The sequence below is a fragment of the Phocoena sinus genome, chromosome 5, assembly GCF_008692025.1.
Source record: "Phocoena sinus isolate mPhoSin1 chromosome 5, mPhoSin1.pri, whole genome shotgun sequence".
NCBI lineage: Eukaryota > Metazoa > Chordata > Mammalia > Artiodactyla > Phocoenidae > Phocoena > Phocoena sinus.
In genome coordinates, this window is record NC_045767.1 from 62,255,071 (window position 1) to 62,278,928 (window position 23,858).

General features: G+C 38.0%; 1 protein-coding gene across 1 annotated transcript in view; it reads right to left on the reverse strand.

The window, feature by feature from the left end:
* ARAP2 (ArfGAP with RhoGAP domain, ankyrin repeat and PH domain 2) overlaps positions 1–23,858 on the reverse strand; it is a 188,765-nt gene that overhangs the window by 7,291 nt on the left and 157,616 nt on the right. Inside the window, 4 exon segments of the mRNA XM_032633599.1 lie at positions 1,084–1,218; positions 7,276–7,339; positions 17,282–17,317; positions 18,426–18,508. Coding sequence (XP_032489490.1) covers positions 1,084–1,218; positions 7,276–7,339; positions 17,282–17,317; positions 18,426–18,508 — 318 coding nt within the window.

Below are 23,858 nucleotides of genomic sequence, written 5' to 3' on the forward strand. Positions count from 1 at the left end.
AAGCTCCTGAGTTCTTACTGTCTTATTCCTCCTTTTGATCACAGCAGCGCATAAGGACTGAACAGGCAACAAAGGGAATAAACCATTATTTCAAAGCTTTTATCTTCTGGAGAAGAAGCATATTACAGTGAGATAAATGTTCAAGGAAAGACAGTCATGGAAAAACATTTAAAAAAAATCTGGTCACTAAATTAAAATGGCTTTTGTCTTTCAAAAATTATTCCTGTTACACCTGAAACTAACACAACGTTGTGAATCAACTATACTCCAGTAAAATTAAAAAAAAAAAAAAAGTTATTCCTGTTTGGAAAGCAAGGAACTCACACAGCTTAATGGCCAAACCTAGGCTCCAAGAAGAAATAACAGTATCTTTTACATGCTTTTCTTTTTGCTTTGAGGGACTCATTTAAGGCCTTGAAATGCACATTAGTTGCAAATTGTCTAATGAGTTTTGAGTGCAAACAGCCTATGTCTTTTTCCTGAATCAAGACTGATGCTACTTATGGTCACCCTGCCCTTCAAGGTGAGAAGGAAAGCACACCGTTTTCATGAAAGATGCCAAATCTTCTTTATTGATGCTCAGGGGTCATCTTGCAGTTCCTTATATTAACTGAGACACCCCATCGGTTCCCAGCCTCTGAAATTTGATTGTGTTACTGGAAAGTCTAATTACCATGGCTCCAGACATTCTGCCATGGGCTCATTCTAAGGAGGTTAGAAGTGAACTTGTAAGGCTAATTTGAGACTGTGATTTTTATCACCAGAACTTCTATATACATATTTAACATTCTTGGCCACTTTAGGAATAAAAACAAAAAGTGGTATTGTACATATTTAATTGAGTGGTCAATGACATTATTAAAATTGATCATTTAAGAGAAGTTAATAAAATATAAAACTTCAGAGAGTGGCATAGGGTTATTCGTAAAGTTTTCTTGATGGATGTTATTTTTACTGTGCTTTTCAAAGTGCTTATTACTGTGCTTTTGAAACCAATGAAGTAATTAATGCATTTAATCACATTAAGACATAAGAAAACAAATGCTATGATTAATATAAAAACAAATAAAATCCTAACCTTACCTCAATATCTCTCCAGGCTTGGGTTGCATTTTTCTCATGCTGGATGGGAATTAGAGGCAAACCTCCAATTTTGGGAGTTTTGGTTATAGAACGTTTTCGTTCCTTTCCAGCTGGTGGCCATATATCACTTTCATGCTGTGGAAACAAAATTTCTTGCTGTGGGTGTGTGATTTTATTATGTGGTTCACCAAATTATATAGTCACTTGGCTCCTTTCTCATATATCCAAGTCAGATGATCTGCTTTCCATGAGAAGCCTGTTTGTAATTATGATATTCACTCTGATGGTGGCACCACTTGAGGATGTAAAACTCTTAAGTGAACTGAGCTTTGAGGTCTCAGTTCAATTTTTAAACTTCAAATACATGCCTTCTGTACTACTTATCCAACCAAAAGGGGAAAAATATTTAAGGAAACCGGCAAATCTCTTTGTGGAAGAAAATTAATATACGTGTCTACATTTTTAGGCCCTGTAATCAAAGCAACTGTACATTCATTTTCCCTTACCACCAAAGATAACTTTAGTGTCAAAATAATTTGACATTATATATACCCCAAGTCAACCTAAGGCATGGCTATTGGAAAAATTATCTTTATTTTATGACCTTTTGAAAAATGTTATTTTCATCTAATTGAATTCCAAAGAAATGTTACCTTGTACACAGACATTTATACTGAAAATCATTGTACAACAGAGAGTGGCACACATTTGTTCTCAAACTATTGACTACATATTCTGGGCACTGAGCAATTATAGATATCACTGGAGAAAAGGTAATTTTGCAAAGGGGAGAAATATCCATAGGTTAAAAATATAAGCTCTTGGATGATAAATCCTTAAGATATGCATATAAAAGAAAAATCTTTAAAGAATTTTTCTATTCTTCAGGGTAGATTAACTTTTCAGAAGTTGGGAAAAACAAATTGATTTTCAGACAACAACCTGTGAAAGAAATACAGAATACCAACTACACACAATGAGACGTTTACAGATGTTATGATGAAATGAAAACCATTTGGTAAACTATATAGCTAAATGCCTACTCATTTTTTTCCTCTACTCTTAAGAATGAACAGATTCTTATTCTTATGTTGCAATTAGTAGTTTAACGTTGTGTTTTATAGCAAAGAACTAATTTCAACAAATGTTGACTATATACTCACTTTAGCAGCTAAGTTATACTGAGGGGCAGACTGCTTGACTTTGTGCTTATCAATATACAGATATTATCTCATTTAATCCTCAATGATCCTACAGTGCAGGTCCTATTATTACTAGATTAGTGCATAGGCATCAGATCTACCCTTGGATTTCAGTGAAGTGCTTACTTTGGTTCAGCAAATCTACAATGGTAAATTATACAATATTTCAATCAGAGAGAAAGTTACAAGCTTCATATTATTATTTTTATGTCATGGTCTTAAACTTGGTAAAAAAAACCTTTGATATTACATAATTGGGATGTTCCCAACATGTAAAGCTGGGAGAATACTAGCTGGGAAGGAATTAGGTAATACTATGAATTATGCCTACACTTTTACTCACTGATGTATAATATATGTGTTAAACGGTATTTTGAGGAATCTAAGAGCAAATGTAGTTTTCAAACACATTTTTTTTTTCTGACATGATATACAATGCTGTGAATACCAGCTAATTAGTTCTCACTGGATTGATCCAAGAGGTATTTTTCCCAATAACAGAAATCTTTAGATCTAAGTAATATGTTCTGACAACCTTTATAGTTATGTATAAGTGACTTCAAAAGTCATACTGCATGGAGCATATAGCTGAGGATCATACTCTCATTATTATAACCAGTGATCACATCCCCAAATCTTCATTTCTGCATCCCACTTTTTCACATTTTTTCCCCACAGCTTTACTGAGGTATAATTGACAAAACTGTGAGATATTTAAACTGTACAACGTGATGATTTAATACATGCATACATTGTGAAAGGATTCCCCCCAGCGAGTTAATCAGCATATCTATCATCTCACATATTTAACCTTTCTGGGTTTCTTTTGGTGAGAACATTTAAGTTCTACTCTCTTAGCAAATTTAAATTATATAATACAGTGTTATGAACTATAGTCACCATGTCATCTATTAGATCCTCAGACCTTATTCATCTTATATCTGAAAGTATGTACCCTTTTACCAACCTCTCACTATTTCCCCCACAGCCCCTGGCAACCAACTGTTCCATTCTGTTTCTATGAGTTTGATTTTTATATGGGATACCATGCAGTAATTGTCTTTGTCTGGCTTAGTTCACTTAGCAAAATGCCCTCCAGGTTCATCCATGTTGTCCCAAATGACAGATTTCCTTTTTTAGGGCTGAACAATATTCCATTGTATACATGTTTGTATATATGTATGTGTGTGTATATACACACACACTACACACATCTTCTTTATCCATTCATCCATCAGTAGACACTTAAGGTTGTTTCCATACCCTGCCTATGGTGAATAATCCTGCAGTAAACATGGTTCTGCCTCTCACTTTCTGACCTTGACATCTTTCCAGGTAACCTAGTTTAGTTTCATTAACCCTAAATATTCTTTAGACTCCTTGAGACCTTCAGTTCATTCTCCACCACCATTCTACTTTTCACATTTTTTCCCACTTCCTTCACAGTCTGGCTTAGATTTCATGGTCAATCAGTATACTCACCTCCTTATAAATAAGATCAAGTCCTGTGTTGCTTCTCCTTCGATCACACTTGCCTGGCAAAGCCCCAAGCCTAGTTAAACCCAATTATACTTACTCCATGGGTGCCTCCATATTCATGGAGGGGAAATAAAAAATAGAAAATCAATCTGGAGATGCATCTCACTTTAAATTTACCCTTAAATTTCAAGTGAGCACTTAGCCTTCCCTTCATATTCTAGTATAGTACAACTGGCTCCCTCACTCTCTGAAGGTATTATCTCATCTTTTATTCTGCCCCTACACTTCTAATATCCACCCCTGACTCACATGTGGTGACCTCACTGATTTAATTGAAAAATTATTAGTAATCATCCAATAATTTCATTTTCCCACCATGAAATGTACCAGTCTCTCTGCATCTATAGCCATATAAACAAGGCTCCCTTCTCTTCCAATAAGTATTTACTCTGATTATAAATAACTCTGCCCCAGTCATATCTATAATCACTCAGTGGGCCAGAATATATAGTCAATAATATGAGAACAAATGTGCCCCACACTCTGTTGTACAATGATTTTTTTTCACAATGCTGAACACATGCACTTGCTCACATTGCTTCCTGTTGGCTCAGGGCCTCTGCTGGCTTAATATTCTATCCTCTAATTCCTTGATAGAATTCTCTACATGTATCACCTGGTTTTCCTCCTTCCTCCAAGCTTCTTATTTCTTTTGCTCAATTTTTCGCTTCTGTTTGACCTTTAACGTTTGGAATGTCCTAGGGCTTATTTGTCTGTCTTCTCTTTCTCTTTCTTTCCCTATAGCCTCCCCTCTCCAATTTTGTGTTCTAATTCTCTCTCATTCATACAGTCTCTCTCTCATCTCACCCTATCCTCCAATGGCCTTTCAATACAATCCAAATGCTGACTTCCACAAAATTTACATTTCGGCCACAAACTTTTGCCTGAGTTTTTGATCTATACACCTAAACTGCTACTCATCATATCCCCTTGTATGTCTAACAGGCATCTCAAATCTCATGTGGCCAAAACAGAACTCTCAATTTTCTTCTGCATCTCTGATAATGTCACCTACATTCATCAGCTGCCCAAGGCCAAACAAACAACTCGGACTCTTCCTTGATTTCTACTCCTCAAACTGCTATAGCTGATCAATCTGTAAGCTTTACTGCCTCGACCTTCAAATACTCCTGGATCTGAATGTCTTACCAGACCCACTGTTACCACCCTAGTCTGAGCTGCCATCTTCTTCCACAGAGCTGTTATTCCTGCTTCCATCTTTGACCTTCTACAGTGCAGTTCAACAAAGGAACCAAAATTATTATTTTCCAGTAATATAAGCTGATTATATCTTTCCCTTGTTTCCCACTGAAACTCCTAAACTGGGACTACATCATCTGTCCCCTGCCTTCCTTATCTCTTACATCCTGTCTCAGATAGGCCTTCATGATAGTCATGGAATAAGTCAAGATTATAACATGTCAGGACCTTGCTGACCCCTAACCCTGCCCTGGAATGCTCTGCCTGTCCTGCATACCTGGCTCCCTCATTTCAGACAGGTCTTAGCACACCTTTCAGATACTCAGAAAGGTATTCCCTGAGAATCTTTCTCAATTAATGTCCTCCTTATATCAGTCACACTGGCTTTCCTTTCCCTAGCTTATTTTATTTATTGTTTTATCACACTAATATCTATTTGAAATTTTATCAGATTATCCTCTATACTATTTTAGAAATACTAATTGAGCATGTACTTTGTAAGATGTATTGGGTTCTGTGATGCAGATATATAATTAGTTCTAATAAGACTGACAAGGTCCTTCCTATCATGGAGTTTACATTTTAGTAGGAAAAACAGACATAAACCTAAAGACACAAATGCTTTTTAATTAGTATGACAGTGTTGAAGTAGTAAAGAAGGCTAAGGGCTCCTATAGCCTGAAGGTCTAATTGGTCTGAAGGTCAGGGAAGGTTTCTCTGAGAATGTGACATGTAAGCCGAAGACTTTTGAGGCAGGGGTAAGGATGGGGATAGATATTAGAAAAGTATTCAGGGCACCAGAAAGAATGCATTGTAAGGGGCACTCACTGTTGGATTGTGTGTGTGTGTGTGTGTGTGTGTGTGTGTGTGTATTAACGTATATATTAATGTTTGCTATTTTCCTGTCTCTTTCCCTATGGAGGTGAACCATTAAATCCTCAAATCCAAACGGACCTCAGTGTTTACCTTAATCCTAAGAAGTGGAATGAACTTAAGAAATGTAATTGGGCTGAGTCTCTGGGGCCAACACAATGAGGGACAGGTGAGTCAGGGAGAAATAACTTGGTGGTAAGAGCAACCTCTGCTTCCTGGCTATTTACACCTTGATTTTCAACTAGAGTCTACTGACTTCAGTTATAAAAATGAAAACAATTTAGTTGTGCCATAACGAGACACTGTAACAGTTTTAGACTCTATAGTTCCAATTTTACTAATACTTCAAGCCTACTCTTTTTACAGTAGGACTTGAATATCTGGATTTTTAAACAGTCACAAAAAAGAAGCAAAGTCTCTAAAATGTTAGCCACTGGTCCTTTTCTGAAAATGCATTCCCAGGTAGTAATAGTAGAATCGGGCTGAGAAAAGCAGTGTTTATTAACCACTGGGAAGGTTAATAAGTTATATGAACAGAGAAAATGGTTTTCAAAACAAATAAGGACAAGATTTGGGGGTGAATTAACTTCTCACTTGTAAAAGAAACAGGGAAGCACGTCCTCAGTAATAAAGAGTGGCAACTTAATTGTTACCAGTGAATTTCAATGCTCTTGTGGGGAAGCGTTGCTGGGAATTTGGCCAGACAAGGTTGGGGAAGAAACCAGTCCTATTAATGGGTCTATTTAACCCTTCACTGAAAGAGTGAGTCCTCCAATAGGGAGGAGACTAATTGGGGAATTGAGTATAGACGTTGGCCTCTGGTGCCTCTGTGTTAAACCACTAACTAAATGTATGGTCCTAAGCAAATCATGGAGCCTTTGGTAACCTTTGTTCCCTCATCTATAAGCAGTGCCATGCAATTTGTTGCAAGGAATACATGAGTTAACTCTTTTGAAGTATCTAGCACACAATATGTATTTAAAGAAATGTACGTTCCTGTCCTTGTTTCTGGAAAAAGCAGGAAGCTGTGGGGAGAACAAGAAGGAAAAGAGCACATTTTCTAAACAAAGATTAATGTGGGACTCTGGGAGGACCACAGCTTAGACAAGTCCATTTCTTACACCACTGTCTTGAAGCATCTCCCCAAGCTGAGGAGCTGCTGGGCTGGCAAAAAAAAAAAAAAGATGCAACAAAGAGTAGACTCTCTTTCAAAGAGTAATGGGTAAATCTGGGTTCTCATATATTTAAAAAAACATGAATGAGAAAATAAAAGTATACACATAAAACTCATTAAAAATTCTTTGAAAACTACTACCCTATTAACATTTGCTATAAACAGTTGTTATACTTTACTGGCTAGTTGAAACAGATACAATACCTGGGCGATAAAGACATTGGCCATCCACTCCATCTGAGTTTGTGAACTATCACAACACAGGTGCCTGCAAAACAAGGTTTATAAACTATAATATTGAAAAAGACAGTGGAATTCTCCAGTGTATTTATTTGGTGAGTAAGCGATCAGAAACCTCTTGGGGTTTCTCCTCTTAATGACATTAATGTAATCAAAATGGGAGTATTTCAAAACAAGTTGCTTCAGCCTTCTGTTAAGTGTACAGTATCAAAATAGTATAAATATGCTAGTTTAACCAAAATATAGCCAGAGGCTTTGGTAACTGCTGAAAAATGATCGGTGGTATTTTTGGAAAGGCAGAAAGGTCAATGTCATTTGCTTTCTTAGGTACGTGACTGTAAAACATCTTTTTCCCCAGAAACTCTGAGTCTAAGAAGAAAAAGTTTGTGCACATAAGAGCAGATTTTTGAAAAAGGCTTTATCAGCCACCTTCATTATGATTATAAACATTATACCCACAAGGCTCATGAAAAATGAACTAAATGAAAAACCACTGCATGTCCAATAACACTGATTCAGTAACCTTTTATTGAAAACCTACACAAAACAGAGATGTTGCCCTCTAGGTTCACATCATCTATTAGGGGAGCCAGGAATATAAACAAATAAATTATAAGACAGTGAGAAAAAGAGAAAGTAAAGTTGAACACAAACATAGAAAGAAAGGGAGCTTCAAGATGGCGGAAGAGTAAGACATGGAGACCACCTTCCTCCCCACAAATACATCAGAAATACATCTACATAAGGAACAACTCCTACAGAATACCTACTGAACTCTGGCAGAAGACCTCAGACGTCCTAAAAGGCAAACTCCCCACATACCTGGGTAGGGCAAAAGAAAAAACAGAGACAAAAGAATAGGGACAGAACCTGCACCAGTGGGAGGGAGCTGTGAAGGAGGAAAGATTTCCACACACTAGAAGCCCCTTCGCGGGCGGAGACTGCGGGTGGCGGAGCGGGGCAGCTTCGGAGCCACAGAAGAGAGCACAGTAACGGGTGCGGAGGGCAAAGTGGAGAGATTCCTGCATGGAGGATGGGTGCTGACCAGCACTCACCAGCCCAAGAGGCTTGTCTGCTCACCTGCCGGGACAGGTGGGGGCTGGGAGCTGAGGCTCAGGCTTCCATCGGATCCCAGGGAGAGGAATGGGGTTGGCTGCGTGAACACAGCCTGAAGGGGGCTAGTGTGCCACAGTTAGCTGGGAGCGAGTCTGGGAAAAAGTCTGGAACTGCCTAAGAGGCAAGAGACTTTTTCTTGCCTCTTTGTTTCCTGGTGCGCGAGGAGAGGGGATTAAGAGTGTGGCTTAAAGGAGCTCCAGAGATGGGCGCAAGCTGTGGATATCAGCGTGGACCCCAGAGATGAGCATGAGACACTAAGGATGCTGCTGAAGCCACCAAGGAGCCTGTGTGCAAGCACAGGTCACTATCCACACCTCCCTTCCGGAGAGCCTGTGCAGCCTGCCACTGCCAGGGTCCCGTGATCCAGGGACAACTTCCCCGGGAGAACACACAGTGCACCTCAGGCTGGTGCAACGTCACACCAGCCTCTGCCACTGCAGGCTTGCCCCGAAATCTGTACCCCTCACTCCCCAAGGCCTGAGTGAGCCAGAGCCCCCAAATAAGCTGCTCCTTTAATCCCGTCCTGTCTGAGCAAAGAACAGATGCCCTCAGTGACCTACATGCAGAGGCGAGGCCAAATCCAAAGTTGAACCCCAGGAGCTGTGCAAACAAAGAAGAGAAAGGGAAATCTCTCCCAGCAGCCTCAGGAGCAGAGGATTAAATCTCCACAGTCAACTTGATGTACCCTGCATCTGTGGAATACCTGAATAGACAAAGAATCATCCCAAACTGAGGATGTTGACTTCAGGAGCAACGATATATATATATTTTTCCCTGTTTCTCTTTTTGTGAGTGTGTATTTGTATACTTCTGTGTGTGATTTTGTCTCTATAGCTTTGCTTTTACCATTTGTCCTAGGGTGCTGTCTGTCCATTTTTTTGTTTTTTAGTTTTCAGCACTTGTTATCATTGGTAGATATCGTTTTTGGTTTGTTGCTCTCTTCTTTCCTTCTTTTTACTACTTAAAATTTTTTAAATAATTATTATTTATTTAATAACTTTATTTTATTTTATCTTCTTTGTTTCTTTTTTTTCTCCCTTTTATTCTGAGCCGTGCAGATGACAGGCTCTTGGTGCTCCAGCCAGACATAAGGGCTGTGCCTCTGAGGTGGGAGAGCCAAGTTCAGGACACTGGTCCACAAGAGACCTCCTAGTTCCACATAATATCAAAGGGCAAAAATCTCCCAGAGATCTCCTTCTCAACGCCAAGACCCAGCTCCACTCAACGACCAGCAAGTTACAGTGCTGGACAGCCTATGCCAAACGACTAGCAAGACAGGAACACAACCCCACCCATTAGCAGAGAGGATGCCTAAAATCATAATAAGGCCACAGAAAACCCAAAACACACCACCAGATGTGGACCTGCCTACCAGAAAGACAAGATCCAGCCTCATCCACCAGAACACAGGCACTAGTCCCCTCCACCTGGAAGTCTACACAACCCACTGAACCAACCTTAGCCACTGGGGACAGACACCAAAAACAACAGGAACTACGAACCTGCAGCCTGCGAAAAGGAGACCCCAAACACAGTAAGTTAAACAAAATGAGAAGACAGAAAAACACACAGCAGATGAAGGAGCAAGGTAAAAACACACCAGACCGAACAAATGAAGAGGAAATAGGCAGTCTACCTGAAAAAGAATTCAGGATAATGATAGTGAAGATGATCCAAAAATCTTGGAAATACAATGGAGAAAATACAAGAAATGTTTAACAAGGACCTAGAAGAATGAAAGAGCAAACAAACAGTGATGAAGAACACAATACATGAAATTAAAAATTCTCTAGAAGGAATCATTAGCAGAATAACTAAGGCAGAAAAACGGATAAGTGACCTGGAACATAAAATAGTGGAAATTACTACAGAGCAGAATAAAGAAAAAATAATGAAAAGGTTGAAGACAGTCTCAGAGACCTCTGGGACAATATTAAACACACCAACATTTGAATTATAGGGGTCCCAGAAGAAGAAGAGAAAAAGAAAGGGGCTGGGAAAATATTTGAAGAGGTTATAGTTGAAAACTTCCCTAATATGGGAAAGGAAATAGGTAATCAAGTCCAGGAAGCACAGAGAGACCCATATAGGATAAGTCCAAGGAGAAATATGCCAAGACACATATTAATCAAACTATCAAAAAATTAAATACAAAGAAAAAGTATTGAAGGCAGCAAGGGAATAACAACAAATAACACACAAGGGAATCCCCATAAGGTTAACAGCTGATCTTTCAGCAGAAACTCTGCAAGCCAGAGGGAGTAGAAGGACATATTTAAAGTGATGAAGGAGAAAAACCTACAACCAAGATTACTCTACCCAGCAAGGATCTCATTCAGATTTTGTTGTTGTTGTTGTGGTACACGGGCCTCTCACTGTTGTGGCCTCTCCTGTTGCAGAGCACAGGCTCCGGACATGCAGGCTCAGCGGCCATGGCTCATGGGCCCAGCCGCTCCGTGGCAATGTGGGATCTTCCCAGACCGGGGCATGAACCCGTGTCCCCTGCTTCGGCAGGCGGACTCCCAACCACTGTGCAACCAGGGAAGCCTTCATTCAGATTTGATGGAGAAATTAAAACCTTTACAGACAAGCAAAAGCTAAGAAAACTCAGGACCACCAAACCAGCTTTACAGCAAATGCTAAAGGAACTTCTCTAGGCAGGAGACAAAAGAGAAGGAAAAGACCTACAATAACAAACCCAAAACAATTAAGAAAATGGGAATAGGAACATACATATCGATAATTACCTTAATGTAGATGGATTAAATGCTCCAACCAAAAGACACAGACTGGCTGAATGGATACGAAAACAACACCCATATATACGCTGTCTACAAGAGACTCACTTCAGACTTAGGAACACATACATACTGAAAGTGAGGGGATGGAAAAAGATATTTCATGCAAATGTAAATCAGAAGAAAGTTGGAGTAGCAATTCTCATATCTACAAAATAGCCTTGAAAACAAAGAGTATTACAAGAGACAAAGAAGGACACTACATAATGATTAAGGGATAAATCCAAGAAGATATAACAATTGAAAATACTTATGAACCCAACATAGGAGCACCCCAATACATAAGGCCAATACTAACAGCCATAAAAGGGGAAATCAACGTTAACACAATCATAGTAGGGGACTTTAACACCCCACTTTTACCAATGGACAGATCATCCAAAATGAAAGTAAATAAGGGAACACAAGCTTTAAGTGATACATTAAACAAGATGGACTTAATTGATATTTATAGGACATTCCATCCAAAAACAACAGAATACATTCTTCTCAAGTGCTCATGGAACATTCTCCAGGATAGATCATATGTTGGGTCACAAATCAAGCCATGGTAAATTTAAGAATACTGAAATCATATCAAGTATCTTTTCCGACCACAACACTATGAGACTAGATATCAATTACAGGAAAAAAATCTGTAAAAAATACAAACACATAGAGGCTAAACAACACACTACTTAATAACCAAGAGATCACTGAAGAAATCAAAGGGGAAATAAAAAAATACCTAGAAACAAATGACAATGAAAACAGGTTGGCCCAAAAACTATGGGGTGCAGCAAAAGCTGTTCTAAGAGGGAAGTTTATAGCAATACAATCCTACCTTAAGGAACAAGAAACATCTCAGATTAACAACCTAACCTTCCACATAAAGCAATTAGAGAAAGAAGAACAAAAAAATGCCAACGTTAGCAGAAGGAAAGAAATAAAAAAGATCAGATCAGAAATAAATGAAAAAGAAATTATGAAAACGATAGCAAAGATCAATAAAACTAAAAGCTGGTTCTTTGAGACAATAAACAAAATTGATAAATCATTAGCCAGACTCATCAAGAAAAAAAGGGAGGGAGCCTGAACCAAGATGGTAGAGTAGAAGGAAGTCCTCTCACTCCTTCTTGTGAGAACACCAGAATCACAACTAGCTGCTGGACAATCATAGACAAGAAGACACTGGAACTCACCAAAAAAGATACCCCACATACAAAGACAAAGGAGAAGCCACAATGACATGGTATGAGGGGCGCAATCACTGCAAAATCAAATCCCATAACTGCTAGGTGGGTGACTCAGAGACTGGAGAACACTTATACCACAGAAGTCCACCCACTGGAGTTAAGGTTCTGAGCCCCACGTCAGCCTTCCTAACTTGGGGGTCTGGCAATGGGAGGAGGAATTCCTAGAGAATCAGACTTTGAAGGCTAGTGGGATTTGATTGCAGGAATTCGACAGGATTGGGGGAAACAGAGACTGCACTCTTGGAGGGCACACACAAAGCACTGTGTGCATTGGGACCCAGGGGAAGGAGCAGTAACCCCAGGGAAGACTGAACCAGACCTATCAGCTAGTGTTGGAGGGTCTCCTACAGAGGTGGGGGGTGGTTGTGGCTCACCGTGGGGACAAGGACACAGGCAGCAGAAGTTCTGGGAAGCAGTCCTTGGCATGAGCCCTCCCAGAGTCGGCCATTAGCCACACCATAGAGCCCAGGTAGGCTCCAGTGTTGCGTTGCCTCAGGCCAAACAACCAGTAGGGAGGGAACCCAGCCCCACCCACCAGCAGTCAAGTGGATTAAAGTTTTACTGAGCTCTGCCCACCAGAGCAACACCCAGCTCTACCCACCACGATTCCCTCCCATCAGGAAACCTGCACAAGCCTCTTAGATAGCCTCATCCACCAGAGGGCAGACAGCAGAAGCAAGAAGAACTACAATCCTGTAGCCTGTGGAACAAAAACCACATCCACAGAAAGACAGACAAGATGAAAAGGCAGAGGGCTATGTACCACATGAAGAAACAAGATAAAACCCCAGAAAAACGACTAAATGAAGTGGAGATAGGCAAGCTTCCAGAAAAAGAATTCAGAATAATGATAGAGAAGATGACCCAGGACCTCGGAAAAAAAATGGAGGCAAAGATTGAGAACATGCAAGTAATGTTTAACAAAGACGTAGAAGAATTAAAGAACAAATAGAGATGAACAATACAATAACTGAAATGAAAACTACACTAGAGGGACTCAATAGCAGAATAACTGAGGCAGAAGAATGGATAAGTGGCGTGGAAGACAGAATGGTGGAATTCACTGCTGTGGAACAGAGTAAAGACAAAAGAATGAAAAGAAATGAAGACAGCCTAAGAGACCTCTGGGACAACATTCGCATTATAGGGGTCCCAGAAGGAGAAGAGAGAGAGAAAGATCCCGAGAAAATATTTGAAGAGATTACAGTGAAAACCTTCCCTAACATGGGAAAGGGAATAGCCACCGAAGTCCAGGAAGCACAGCGAGTCCCATGCAGGATAAACCCAAGGAGAAACATGCTGAGACACATAGTAATCAAATTGGCAAAAATTAAAGACAAAGAAAAATTATTGAAAGCAGCAAGGGAAAAACGAAAAATACCATACAAGGGAACTCCCATAAGGTTAACAGCTGATTTCTCAGCAGAAACTCTACAAAGCCAGAAGGGAGTGGCATGATATACTTAAAGTGATGAAAGGGAAGAACCTACAACCAAGTTTACTCTACCTGGCAAGGATCTCACTCAGATTTGATGGAGAAACCAAAAGCTCTACAACAAATGGCACAGGAACTTCTCTAAGTGGGAACCATAAGAGAAGAAAAGGACCTATAAAAACACACCCTAAACAATTAAGAAAACGGTCATAGGAACATACATATCAATAATTACCTTAAACGTGAATGGATTAAATGCTCCCACTAAAAGACACAGGCTTGCTGAATGGATAAAAAAACAAGACCCATCTATATGCTGTCTACAAGAGTCCCACTTCAGACCTCGGGACACATACAGACTGAAAGTGAGGGGATGGAAAAAGATATTCCATGCAAATGGAAATCAAAAGAAAGCTAAAGTAGCAATACTCATATCAGATAAAATAGATATTAAAATAAAGAATGTTACAAATGACAAGCAAGGACAATACATAATGATCAAGGGATCAATCCAAGAAGAAGATATAACAATTATAAATATGTATGCACCCAACATAGGAGCACCTCAATACATAAGGCAACTGCTAACGGCTGTAAAAGAGGAAATCGACAGTAACAGAATAATTTTGGGGGACTTTAACACCTCACTTTACACCAATGGACAGACCATCCAAAATGAAAATAAATAAGGAAAGAGAAGCTTTAAATGACACAAGAGACCAGATAGCTTTAATTGATATTTATAGGACATTCCACCCAAAAGCAGCAGATTACACTTTCATCTCAAGTGCGCAGGGAACATTCTCCAGGATAGATCACATCTTGGGTCACAAATCAAGCCTCAGTAAATTTACGGAAATTGAAATCATATCAAGCATCTTTTCTGACCACAATGCTATGAGATTAGAAATGAATTACAGGGGAAAAAACATAAAAAACAGAAAAACATGGAGGCGAAACACTAGGTTACTAAATAACCAAGAGATCGCTGAAGAAATCAAAAAGGAAATCAAAAAATAGCTAGAGACAAATGAGAATGAAAACATGACAACCCAAAACATATGGGATGCAGTAAAAGCAGTTCTAAGAGGGAAGTTTATAGCTATACAAGCCTACCTCAAGAAACAAGAAAAATCTCAAATAAATAATCTAACTTTACACCTAAAGGAACTAGAGAAAGAAGAAGAAACAAAATCCACAGTTAATAGAAGGAAAGACATCATAAATATCAGAGCAGAAATAACTGAATTAGAAACAAAGAAAAGAATAGCAAGGATCAATACAATCAAAAGCCGGTTCTTTGAGAAGATAAACAAAATTGATAAGCCATTAGCCAGACTCATCAAGAAAAAGAGGGAGAGGACTCAAATCAATAAAATTAGAAATGAAAAAGGAGAAGTTACAACAGACACTGCAGAAATACAAAGCATCACAAGAGACTACTACAAGCAACTCTATGCCAATAAAATGGACAACCTGGAAGAAATGGACAAATTCTTAGAAAGGTATACGCTTCCAAGACTGAACCAGGAAGAAATAGAAAATATGAACTGACCAATCACAAGTAATGAAATTGAAACTGTGATTAAAAATCTTCCAATAAACAAAAGTCCAGAACCAGATGGCTTCACAGGTGAATTCTATCAAACATTTAGAGAAGAGCCAACACTCAAACTCTTCCAAAAAGTTGCAGAGGAAGGAACACTCCCAAACTCATTCTATGAGGCCACCATCACCCTGATACCAAAACCAGACAAAGATACTATGCAAAGAGAAAATTATAGGCCAATATCACTGATGAATATAGGTGCAAAAATCCTCAACAAAATACTAACAAACAGAATCCAACAACACATTAAAAGGATCATATACCATGATCAAGTAGGATTTCTCCCAGGGATGCAAGGATTCTTCAATATATGCAAATCAATCAACATGATACACCATATTAACAAACTGAAGAATAAAAACCATATGACCATCTCAATAGATGCAGAAAAAGCTTTGACAAAGTTCACCACCCATTTATGATAAAAACTCTCCAGAAAGGGGGCATAGAGGGAACCTACCTCAACATAATAAAGGCTATATACAACAAACCCACAGCAAACATCATTCTCAATGGTAAGAAAATGAAAGCATTTCCTCTAAGATCAGGAACAAGACAAGGATGTCCACTCTCACGGCTCTTATTCAAAATAGTTTTGGAAGTCCTATCCTCGGCACTCAGAGAAGAAAAAGAAATAAAAGGAATACAAATTGGAAAAGAAGAAGTAAAACTGTCATTGTTTGCAGATGACGTGATACTATACATAGAGAATCCTAAAGATGCCACCAGAAAACTACTAGAGCTAATCAATGAATTTGGTAAAGTAACAGGATACAAAATTAATGCAGAGAAATCTCTTGCATTTCTATACACTAATGATGAAAAATCTGAAAGAGAAATTAAGGAAACACTCCTATTTACCACTGCAGCAAAAAGAATAAAATACCTAGGAATAAACCTACCTAGAGAGACAAAAGACCTGTATACACAAAATTATAAGACACTGATGAAAGAATTAAAGATGATACCAACAGATGGAGAGATATACCATGTTCTTGTATCGGAAGAATGAATACTGTGAAAATGACTATACTACCCAACGCAATCTACAGATTCAATGCAATCCCTATCAAATTACCACTGGCATTTTTAACGGAATTAGAACAAAAAATCTTAAAATTTGTATGGAGACACAAAAGACCCAGAATAGTCAAAGCAGTCTTGAGGGAAAAAAGCGGAGCTGGAGGAATCAGACTCCGTGACTTCAGACAATACTACAAAGCTACAGTAATCAAGACAATATGGTACTGGCACAAAAACAGAAACATAGATCAAGACAGTCGCTTCATAAGTGGTGCTGGGAAAACTGGACAGCTACATGTAAAAGAATGAAATTAGAACACTCCCTAACACCATACACAAAAATAAACTCAAAATGGATTAGAGAAAAAAATACCTCTATGGAAAGAACAGGTTTAAAACTAAAAATTTTTTTTTTACTCTGAGTTTTGGTTACTTATTATCCTTTATTTAAAACTGAGTTTTGCCTGCTTATCCCATAAAACCAGAGATTCATTTACATAATGAGTAGGAAGAAATCATGTGTAGCTTCTCTTTAGAGGCAGTGGCAAATAGGATACGAGACTGAAATAGACCTAAACCCTGAAGCAAATCTACTTTCCTCTTCATAGGCTCAAAGTATTTAGAAAAGATTTTAACTTCACTTAGAAGAAACATTTCCTGTCTCTAGATCTATCTGCCAAATAATATCGTTATTCACTTACTCATCCTGTATCATCAATATATCAAATCCAAAACTTGCTGGCTGTTAACTTACCAGAGATGTTTTTCAGAATATGCCGTCAATCCCCAACTGCATCGCATGGGAAAAAAACACATGCATACATATTAAAAATGATTCATTTTATAAGATAATACACAGGATTAGATGTTAAGGAGGTAATATTTAATGGTGGGAATGCATAACAGAATTGATACCCACAAGTGATGATTCATTGGGTATGATTTATCTAGAGGTAAATGATAGATGTTGAGGTATTTGGCTACAAATTTAAATACACTGAAGGACACAGGGGGAAAGGGTCTCATGATGTTATGCGGCAGTGGGGGAAATCTCTCACAGGATATTCGGGGCTGAGTAAGGACAGATGTCTAGGAAAATGGCCAAAATAAGATAATATATATATATTTACTTATTGATACTGTGAGAAATTTTAAAGAATGTGCCAGTCACAACACAGATATATGTGCTGGGCTTAGAAATTAAGCACAGAGGCAAAAGTGAGGACATTTTCAGTGATAGAATCTGAATCATATGTAGTTCATTAAAATGGCATTTCATGATATTAAAAGTATTAGTGCAAACATTAATTAGCTAATCGAAGTAATCCGTGATGAGAAAGTGTGGTATAACTCGAATGTTGGGTTGATTCAAGTGCTAATGAGAAACATAATATTTAAGAAGGGTCCACTTCCTCTCAACCATCTGTGTGCTGTGGGTTTATTACCAAACTCAGCAAAACGAAGGGGGCAAATTATAGAGCCAAGACCAAGATGATGTAAAAGCCATGGAGGCTGGAGGGCAGCATTTGTCTTCCTTTGGGTAGACTTGTTTGGAACATTCCTTACATCGCTAGGCTGTGACTGAGCAAGGAATGGGATGTGGAGAAACCCATGTGCTTCCCAGTAGACAGGGCCTTCTGGGGATTTCTTGTTCTACACCGAGGAGATGCAATCACCCAGTAGCTTGACTTGAGCGGGAACATCATCATCCCTCCTTATCCACCCACACAGGTTCCCTTGATCTGCCATAGGTCTCCTGCCACATGTCTGTGGCAACTTAAGGAATCTTTCTAAAGCTTAACTTATAACAAGTTAGACTAATGCCACTGATCCCTAAGTCCTTGAACAGACATACTTTTCTGTAACTTTTTCAACAGCTCTTCCCTTCCAAGCTTTACCTTGTTGGAGGCTTCATCTTCTTTTTTACTCCAAGATAAAACTTCATTGAACTGAGAGAAAACATTTTGTCAGGTTTACTACTCTGTAAAGGAAAACAAGGTAAATTTGTAATTCAACAGATTTTATCAGTATCCTTCTATTTTCCTTAAGTATTAAGAATTGAGTTTAGAATGTTTAGTTTCTCCAATGTTTCATGAATGTAATACCAAATTTTTAGTAAATGAAGATTGTTTTGATTAAAATGTTATAAATTTAAATAAATCTGGATACATATATATGATTACATAGGTGTGTATATATACAAACACACATACAATAATTCCTTATTCAAAACACTTGGGACCAGATGTATATGAGAATTGATAATTTTTCAATTTTTCATACTTAAAAAATACATGTGCAATATACTTTGTAACTCCATGATACCACCAGTGTTGTCTGGGGCAGCACCCTATATTCAAATATATTCATATTTCTCTATAAAAATGCATGACATTTCATACAGTGTGAATAAGTAAAGGTCATAAATATTGTTATGGACTGAATGTTAGTCCACAGTATAGATGAGAATTTAAGTTGAAAAACTTTGGTTAACAATTATCCTAGTCCTTATTAAACAAATCTTTCTTTAGACATGCATTTATGATGGCATAATTATCAAAAATAAATTATGATAAACAGTTACATCTTTTACCTCACTTTATGTTACCAATGCTATCTCTGTTCATTTTTATGCCAGGATATTATCTAACCTATTTTAGTTTTACTGTATGAATAAATAGTTGGATGGGAAATACTTGACAATTATTTTACTTTTTATGTCCCCCCAAATGTTTGCAAATACTCTTCTCTGTTTACCCTTTGAGGTGAGTTATCAAATCATTTTTTCCAAGTTCTAAAAATAATTCCCTTTGCAATTTTGAAAAGAATTACATTAAACCTATAGATCAATATTAGTAGACTTTATGTTTTTTTGTGTTTTTATATATAAATTTATTTTTTGGCTGCTTTGGGTTTTTGTTGCTGGGCGTGGGCTTTCTCTAGTTGCGGTGAGCGGGGGCTACTCCTCGTTGCTGTGCACAGGCTTCTCACTGCCTTGGCTTCTCTTGTTGCAGAGCACAGGCTCTAGGCAGGCAGGCTTCAGTAGTTGTGGCATACTGGCTCAGTAGTTGTGGCTCGAGGGCTCTAGCGCACAGGCTCAGTAGTTGTGGGGCACAGGCTTAGTTGCTCTGCGGCATGTGGGATCTTCCCGGACCAGGGCTCGAACCCGTGTCCCCTACATTGGCAGGCGGATTCTTAACCACTGCACCACCAGGGAAGTCCATAGATCAATATTAGTAGACTTTACATTAATTTTCTTTCATTTCTATCAGTGCAGTTCTGTAGTTTTCTTCATGTAAGCCTCTTCTTCTTAAGGTCATTTTCTGGTTAGTTTATGTGTTTGGTTTGGGGGTATTGATTTTTTAGCTTGCTATTTTAATGAATGTTAAGGAATAACACTTGAAGTCTGATATGGAACAGTGAGGTAGCTTTGTAATGCAGTAAGTTTTCCATATAGGAAAGAGTCAAGGAGAGGAGCATGTAGGAGTGTATATAGTAGCACAGACTCCTGGACCCCTTTGTCAGAGGTTCAATCGGATTACATCTGTGGTTAATGTCCCTCCTCAAAGCTTAGACTGCTAGTCCCAATGGAGGCAGCAGCAGGGTCAGGTGAGAGGCTGCAGTTCCAGTAGTACAGGTAGAGGGGACCTGCACATTTAAGAATGAGAAGCACTGTGCCTGATCTAAGTAGTCTTATTTATACACGGCATTGATAAGCCCAGGACTGCCTATATTTTGAAATACTGTTGGCAATAGAGAGAGAGCCTGAAGTAATACAACTGATTCCCAAGCCACTCTGGACATGCCAGCTCATGACTTTGTATTTTATCCTGTCCAAAGAGAACACAGATGCCATAATTTAAGATGAGTTCAGCCAAGGTGGAAAGAAACCCTTTTCAGTTTCAATCTTTAAACTGAATAAGCGTAAATAGGAACTGTAAGGATCCTAATGCAAAGTTCTATTAAAAGAAATCTCTTTTGGCATTATAACTTTACTGTTGGTTTATTACAACACTTTAGGTATGTGTACTTTCTGGAGTATTTCTTCAAAAAGTTGAAGTATTATGAAGTGTATAGTATGTTGCTACAGGCAGTATATTTCAAAGTAAAATTTTTAACTGAGCCAATTAAATTAGTGTGCTTAAAAAAATTATTCTTGTTACTAAGAAGAGTTTGCTTATTAGTGCGGGCAACTTTTAACGACCACTCCCTCCCCATTTGCTTTTTTCACGCTTCCTTGTGGCAGGTTTTAAAATTTACATCAGCTTGGGGAAAAACATTATAAAAAACCTGAATTGTGTAAAGTGTCATATTTGAAAATATTTGGTACTATTAAAATGAAAAACACTTATCCTCTTTAAATAAAATTCCATCAGCAATAACACCAAGACAAAATAATACAAATTATTGTTTCTATAGTAAGAAACAATAAAGCCTCTGCATAAAGCCTTTGGAAACAGACATCTGGGAATGAATTCTGACTCTATCGCTTATAGGCTAAGTGATCTTGGGCAAGTTATGTAATATCTTGGTATACTACATTTCTTCATCTGTCAAGGGGGAATAACTATAGCACTAGTTTCATAGGATTATTGTAAAGATAAAGTGCGATAATCAAAGCGAAATATATAGAACTCTGCTTTTTATGGATTAATGGGTTGAATGTTAGTTGGGGCCATTATGACTGCACTTCTATTGCTACTAGTTGTTTCTAGCAACCTTCTGTTGCCACACAATGGAAGCGTAGGTTCCTTAATGGGACTAAAAAGTCCATGATGATTTTAAAATACCCTAAGCAGATATCCAACTACACAAGTGACAGTTAACCAACATGTAAATGGAAGGACAAGGATGAAGGAAATGAGTCTAATGAAGATCAAGGTGGGTGACGCATTGAAGAAAACCAAACAAAATTCAATCAGATTGAGTTCTAGATGGCTAGAATAAGCAGCTGTGAAGTTTAGCATTTCCTTTCATGAACATAAACCTACAGTTCATGAACCTTAAAATCTGATGTGTTTGGCTCACATAATCCCAAATTCTTAAATGCCTTATTTCTGCAAACTCCACTCTTCCTGCACTGAAAAAAGTGAAGAATGATACCAAATGATAATAAACGATAACAATCGTTTGATACCCACACAGATTCCCTGCTAGGTTTATCAGATGGAGTAACAAAGTGTGACTTCCAGTATATAATACAGCCCTCTGAAGAGAGGGATTAAGGGCTGCGGAATTCAGTGCTGTTTTGTTAGCTCCCTGCCTGGACATTCCACTGTTCTTGAAGAACATGAACATGAAATGGATACACTAAGTAGAATGCTACTAAAATTTATTTATGCCCACCTGGAGGCTTCCCTGCTGGAGGAACATACAGGACAGTGGTCAGTGTGTGGAGAGCTCAGTAGAAGCCACAACTAAATGGGGCTATAGAACTTTGGAAAGCTGTTTAATAATTCTTCCTTCATAACAATACAGTATTAAATAATAGATGTTACTAGTCTGGTCCTTCTTTATAGACCTCCAAAACACAACATAGTGAAGCGTCACACACTTGAAATATGCAAGCAATGCTTACTCAAGCGAATATTAGATTTCAATGGAAAAAAGTAGCTTTAGGTCCTGCTGTCATTCCACATTTAAAAGAATTGCTTGGATATTGCTTGAATCTCAAGGAAGTAGAAATGTTACTGTATATACCCATGTAACCACCACCCAATGCTGGATAGAGAACATTTATTTCTATTATCCTAGAAAGTACCCTACTGACCCTATGTCCTTGCTTCAGTAGCAAACCTTCTCCACACCACAGGCAAACACTTTCTGACTCCCATCACCATAAATGATTTTGCCTCTTCTTAGACCTTTTATAGACAGACTCATATGGTACTATTTTGGGTCAAACTTTTTTGCTCAGTGAGGATTTGAACATTCACCCATGTGGTTGCATTCATTCATTTTTATTGCTGAATATTATTCCATTGTCTGAATATATCATTCTCTTATTGATGGGCATTTAGAATGTTTACAGGTTTTAGCTTTTATAAATAAAGCTGCTTATGAATATTCTTGAACAAGTGCTTTAGTGGATATAATACCTGGGAATAGAGTTGCTGAATCATGGGGTAGATGTATGAATAACTTAATTTTAAAAACTGCCAAAAAAGTTCTAATAGTAATTGTGTGATTTTACCCTTCCACCAGTTATTGATGAGGGTTTTAGTTAATCAACGTCCTTGTCAACATTAGATGTTGTCACTCGTATGATTTTAGTTGTACTAATGGTATAGCTTGTGGTTTTAATTTGCATTTTCCCTGATAACTAATGATGCTGAGCACTTTTGGTTCAACCACTTATTGGCCATTCCTATGTCTTCCTTCCTGTAATGTCTGTCCAATACTTTGCCCCAATTTTTATTGGGTTGTCTTTTTATTATTGATTTGGAGGAGTTCTTTATATTGTGCAAATGAGTCCCTTTTCAGATATATGTACTATGAATAGATTTTTCTCAGGCTGGAACTTCCCTATTCATATTCTTAGTGGGCTGTTTTGATGAGCATGCTAGTATACATATATATATATATATATATATGTTTCACAGTTGGAAAGGAACTTTTATATATATTCTTATTTAAGCATTACAACAATCTGGCATGCAGGACTCATACTATCATCATCATATTACAGATCTAGAAATTGAGGATGACAGTTTAAGATTCTTATTCACACAACCAACTTGGCGGTTTTGAGGTTTTCTGATGCTAAGTTCAATATTCTTATACCTACTCCCTCTTTTTCATCTCTAAGTCCTCTCTCCGTTCCTCAATTCATTAATAAAAGCTGTTAGGAAATTCAAACATATTGGGATACATCAGTAAGATTCAATTAATAAATACAATATTACGAGTTAATTCATTCAAGAGTATAGGAAATATATTAATTAATCAGATTTAATTTTTAATCAGATTTAGCATTTGGGTTTTGCCTTTTTATTCTACATTTTATTAATTTCCATTTGCTAAACTCAAGCCACTTTTGCCTTAAGGCATGACACATTCTCTTAATTTTATTGACTGAGATGCTGATTTATATGCTAGTTTATGTAACACATATTAGACTTTTCTTTAGAACTTAAGTCAATCTCTGCCCTAAAAAATATGAGGTGCTCAGAAAGACCGTATAGGGAGTTCTTTACTGTGTTACTAGTTGCATTAATGTCATATCCCGGAGGCTGAAAGTAATCATCAGCTTACTGTACATTTTATTTACTAGAGGCCTTGACTTCCAAGAGAGAGGGCTGAGAGGCATGAAATAAGAATGTTAACACTCA